Genomic DNA, 6,000 nt, shown 5'->3' on the forward strand with positions numbered 1-6,000 from the left:
GTCTGTCTTAAAGACGATGAGACTTTGGAACATATTCTTTGTTATTGTTCGGCCTTGGCCAACCGCAAATTAATTCATTTAAAAGCTCCTATGACCGAATACTGTGTAATACATAAGTAATTTGACTACCATGTAGCTTTCAGGATTCATTTAGGAGCCGAAAGTATCCTGAGATTTTTGCATTAGGGACTCTTTTTAAAAGGACAAATATACTCCAGGTCGCAGTGTCTATTGTTCGGCTACACCCAAGTACTACTACAAAAAACTAAGTAAGTTCATAGTACTAAGCGAAGCCAAGTTTCGTACCAGCAGCAATACAGTTACACCTAGGTAAAAAAACGCCATTCTGATACTATAATATGGATTACTTTGTGGAGGGAGCCGTTGATATACAAGCCTTATCCTCTTATCTCGCCTAGACGCTCCCTGTATCTATTTCCGACACTTCAAGCTTTTAGGTGGACAGCAATAGGGGCTGGTGGTAGTGTGATCACCGCTTTGGCAGACAGCTTAGGTGAGCAAGTGAATCTACCGGCCCTAAGCAGACGATTCACCATTACCGAGGTTCCCTGGATAGTCAACCAACTGTCAGCGGGAATTTTCGGACGATTACACTGTGTATCTAACGATTACCACTAATACTCGCACCGTTGCCAGCAAGCATCGGACGACCAACCAAGACATTTGCCGTTGCTCAAAGCCGTCGACATTGATTACTGTCAGTCTCGATATCACAGACGTTCACCATAACTACTACTCACCGTCTTTAGCATCGCCGATATCGTTTTGTCGTCAGCTCACTCGGCTGTCTCTGTCCCCATTTTTGTGGTACGCCAAGCTGCCAGCGCGCTAGTATATAAAGCCGTGTGTCGACTTTAAAACATTGAAATAAAGTATTTCTTTCGACGTTAGATTAACTGAGTGCTACCGAACAGCCTTTGACCAAACACTCGTCAAAGTCTTGCTGCTTCAACAGTGCATTGAAGGCATCGGTAAGTGTAGAGAAGAAGGCTCCGCTTATGGAGAGATTACTGCTTCTTCGTATCCTTTGCAAACTTGATACCACACCAAGACTTCACAGAGTTGGAAAACTGAAAGTTTGTTGTTGTTACTCTCTCTCTATGGCTTTGGAAAGAGCTATATAAAAACAATCGACGTAATTGCCAGGCAGCAAAGTAGTCCTCAGTAAAAACAGCAAAATTTGTCACGACTTAGCCTCAATCATTTCAGATTTTCACTACGCATCTGCTAGTAATCCAATTTAGGATTGATTGAAGTGATTTATTTAATTTTACCAAATTTCTTCAAGCGGTTATATGGCAATCAGTCACCTACGTGAATGAATCTTTTTCAACCTCTGGCAAATATTAGAGAATATTTATTGATTGCACAATTTCTTCTGCGCCAAGCATGCAATGCCAACAAAACATTTACATACATACATACATATGTATGTATGTAGTATGCTCGTATGTAGAATAAAATATTTCCCATTCATTACAACCCACCATGCAAAACATGAGAAATAGGCAACAATCGTCAATGGCAACAAATTGGCGACTCACCGATTTATTGCTGTGGTGACAAATCGGCAACATCACTTCGTTCATGTCAATTTTGAATAAAAAAATTCTAAAAAATTCCGAAACTTATGAATATGGCGTCAATAGTATTGGCCAAAAGCGTCTAAATTATGCCCAAGGACAAGATTGAAAAAAAATAGGAAGTCTCACAGCGAGAAAATGAATTAATTCCGATTGTAAGTTGCAATTTGGTATACAAAAAAATAAATGAGGTATTAAAAAGAATAAAATTATTCCAAATATCGCCTGAAGCGATAAGAAAAGGACTCATTCAGGTAATAAGAAAACGACTCGCCCAGGCGAGTTGCCTTCGGCGGACGTTTTAGAGCGACCGGTAATAGGAAATCGATTCGATGGCAATATTACCGGCAATAAATTTGTTTCCGAGGGCGACACGTTTTCTTATTACCGGCAACACAAATTGTTTGGTGGGAATTATCCCTGGGCATACAATGCGTATATTTAAGTATGTATTTAAAGTAGATATATTTATGTATATGAACCAAAATCCTACGCCACAATCACCTAAGGTAAAATCCATTTTCGTCTTCAAACAAATCTAATGAATTTAGCACACTGATTATGATGCTTTCCGTATTATTTATGTACTCATACAATTTTTGGCATATAAATAAATGCTGTTTAACTCTGTGTATCTGTAAATTACTTGATACAGATTTAGGTATGTATTAGGGTGGTCATTAGCATCATGGGGTACACCTTTATTTTGTTCTACGCACAAAATATAGGCAGCCAAGAACATTTCAAAATTTACAAAAAATAGGTGTCGCTGCCAGCATTTGAAAAAAATTATACTTTTTTAAATCGCAAAATTTCGATAAAAGTTTTGATTTGGACCAGCTATAACTCGGCAAGTTTATGTATTTATATAAACAAGTTTAAATAATATATCAAATTTATACAATTTCAAGTCAAGATTTTGTCGAATTTTTGCAATTAAATTTTTTTTTTAGTTTTTAAACCCTTGTAGCGGCGAGTCCTAAAGATTTGTTTAAAATTTTGAAATTTTCTTGTGTGTCTTTATTTTTTACACAGGACAAAATAAAGGGTTGTCTCATACAAAATTTTGGTTTTTTATTTGTTTTAAGGGCCACCCTAATATGTATGTATGTATGTTAGTATGTAACTTTGGCCTTGTTATGTAAAGCTCAACTTATTGGAATTTCAATCAGAACACAATCATTACGAAAATTGTTATTACGAATCTATATAATACAACAACAACTGATTATTTGGTCATACATTGTAACCAATCTGCTTTTGGTAAATAATCAAACTCATGTATATATATGCATGTGAACTTACACACATACTTGCATAGGTATATCCATACGTAGGACCTAAGGTTAAATTTCGGCAATGTAGACACTTTTGTCATTTACGCCACAACCGTTACCCTCATTTGCAATTCAATTTATTCTGAGATATTGCATTGTTCGGTTTCTATAGTTGCGACACTTTTGTTATTGACACTTTTTGTGTTAACATGTTGTCTGGAAGCTTTTTGAATTAGTTTGCTAATTAGATCAGAGCTTACCTTTTGTGATAACAAAACATACCTATATTATTTAAATGGGTAATTTCCAAAACACAGCGTACATGGCAAGTATTTTTTATATATTTTTTAAGATTGGTAAATTTTAGTATTGCACGTTTATTAAGGATTGACAATAGATAGAATGTCTTGCAATATTTAATTGGATAAGTAAGAAACATAGATAAGTTAGGATGCAAGTGGCAGTTTAATGAAATGATGTACATACGTATATATTTTTAAATATATTTTAAGGTTTGACGGGAAAAGAGTTGCTGATTTCTTAAAATATCACAAAACTTGTATACGTATGTACGTATTTTATGGCTAAATTATGTGCTCTATCAATCTTCTTGTCCTTCAGAGACTTTTTTTTTGTTCAGAAGTCGATTGACCTCAAACACCCCATTGTGACACTTACCCTTAAAATGTCAGTTCTTACCACGCTAACGTACCACCCTAATGTTAGAAAATTAGAACACATAAAAAAAACATTATTACACTTTTCATAAGGCAGTATTTTTATTACACCAGTAGAACTAATAAATCTTTTTTTGCCGAATGTACGTTTTACAAAGAAAAATAAAAAATAAAAAAAATTTAATTTCCTTGCAGGACTTAGGAGTGTACGGCGATTTTTTTTTTTTTTTTGGTCTTTGTGGAATATTGCATATTTACCCTACCGACAGTATCTCATTAAAGACTTAAGCTCTTCTGAAATCTACTGAAATACTGGTCCGAGCCGTCTGCATATTTATCATCAAATAACATTAAAAATCCCGCCTGAACAAAGTTTTCCTGTCATTTTATTATTCCTGCTTTTAAATGACGAAGTTCAGAGCTTAGATCACCGCATTGCACTCAAAATGAAAACGTCCTTACACATTGTTTCGTTGTCGAGTTTAGAGTGAAATCCTAAACTTTGAAACATTACTAGTGGGACGGTAAGCGAATTGGGAAACTGTTCTCTCACTTTGCCGTCCAACTTCGAGCCGTCTAAGAAGATGTCTGTACTATTAAGTGGAGTCCAGTAACTAACTAACTAACTCCCGGCTCCTTCATTCTTGGAATATCCGGAGCACGTTGGTCTGTACAGGCCTCCCAGTGAAATATCAGTCTTTACCGAAGCCCGACAGAGATCGGCAACTCTTTTTTAGTGCATCATTTGGCGTTGGTCATTGGCAGATTTATGGATTAAGAAAGCCGAAGCAATTCTCACTTCCATCTTCTTTTTCTTCTTTATTGGCGCTGTAACTGCCAAAGCGATTCGTCGTTTCTCTTCTGTGCCAACTGACGCCAATTGGAAATGCCAAGTGAAGCCAAATCCTTCTCCACCTGGTCTTTCCAACGCAGAGGAGGCCTTCCTCTTCCTCTGTTATCAGCATCTCGACCCGCGTTGAATACTTTCGGAGCTAGAGCGTTTCTATACATTCTACACGAACGACGGCTCATCGTTATATCGTCTGCGGCATTCGCCATTGTGAACGCGCAAAGGCCCATAAATCTTGCGCAGAATCTTTTTCTCAAAAACTCCACGAACTGCTTCATCAGATATCCATGCATCCGCGCCATACACCACCACAGCCATGATGTCAATAAATTTAAAACAAGCCTTGAAAGTAGCCTAATTAATTGTAAGCCTACAAATTCAAGAACTGGTTATAGCCATGATATTGAAAATAAAATGGGCGAAAAGTAAGAATTCGTCATTTCGAATTTCAGATGTTTTTTCGTAAAATTCGTTTCTATTTCTCTATATCGGCCGCTAAATTAAAAGCATTCACCTACCTACATGCATATGTATAGGGTGAAGCGTCACACTGAATAGAGCAAAAATCAGGGCAAAACTCGGTCAAACGTATAAAGAACGTGTGTGAGCGTGAAATATTTATGAGCTCTTTTTAATATGCGCTAATACAGCGATGGGCAGAGAGAGCTTTTACTCAGAACGCGCCTATACAAATTGTATAAAAAGCTTAAAAGAGCTTTGCCCGCGGGCAAGGCAGCGCCCATAACCGCTCTAGTACCATCTTTGTTCTATCCCGTCCAATTGAATTATTTGTATGTATTGTTCATTCTTTAAAGTTTTTCTTACTTAGGACCACATGACCCGTTTTCGATATTTTTGTTATCGGAAAGATAGTACTTCAGGGGTGGTCCCATACTAACTTGGTTTAGTTCCGCTGAAAGGCTCACGAAGAAAATAACGGTACTCCTAATATTGTATACGAGCATTAAAGTCGGTTGTGCCTTTTTGTTTACAAATTACTTGTTTCGTATTTTTTCGTACCACACTGCAGCTTAAATAAAAGCTCTTAAGCTCTTCCCTATTACATTTTGTCCCCCTTATTTCATTGTGTTGCCAATTGTCGGCTAAAGTTTTTGTCATCAAGTCTTACGATTTGCGCGCATTTGGCTTGAGGGTTGACTGCATTAACCAACACACACACACACACACACGCACGCAATTCGCAACCAAACTAATCAACGTTTTTTTAATCTTCTTATTCTCTTTCTTTTCTATTTTCTTTCATACGTTCACGTCTTCGTCTTCGTGTGTCTTCGCATCACGTACGTGGCTGTGGCGTTGTAGTGAAAAAGCGGATTTGAAATCACGTTCGGACAGTACTAGTGGGCCACAGGGTGATTCCATTTATACCACGCCAGCTGGCTTTCATCATCATCAGCAGCAACAGCAACAACAACAGCAGCAACATCACCACCACCAACAACAACAACAACAACAAGGCCAACAACAGCAACCGCATCATCATTTGCAATCCGCACACGGATCACCGGAAGCAATGAAGGTACGCATGGCTGCAATGATATTACAGCCGCCAACTAGGGTCTAGCAGGCAA

General features: G+C 37.6%; 1 protein-coding gene across 1 annotated transcript in view; it reads left to right on the forward strand.

Annotated features, from left to right (window-relative positions):
- The window catches only part of LOC118753506 (POU domain, class 3, transcription factor 2-like), a 28,469-nt gene extending 22,476 nt beyond the window's left edge, over window positions 1–5,993 (forward strand). The window contains exon 4 of the mRNA XM_036488385.1: window positions 5,732–5,993. Within this exon, the coding sequence (XP_036344278.1) occupies window positions 5,732–5,993 (262 nt within the window). The remainder of the gene's footprint in view (window positions 1–5,731) is intronic.
- Window positions 5,994–6,000: the final 7 nt, after the last annotated feature.

Source organism: Rhagoletis pomonella, unplaced genomic scaffold, assembly GCF_013731165.1.
Source record: "Rhagoletis pomonella isolate Grant_MI unplaced genomic scaffold, Rhpom_1.0 Rhpom_scaffold_02546, whole genome shotgun sequence".
Taxonomy (NCBI): domain Eukaryota; kingdom Metazoa; phylum Arthropoda; class Insecta; order Diptera; family Tephritidae; genus Rhagoletis; species Rhagoletis pomonella.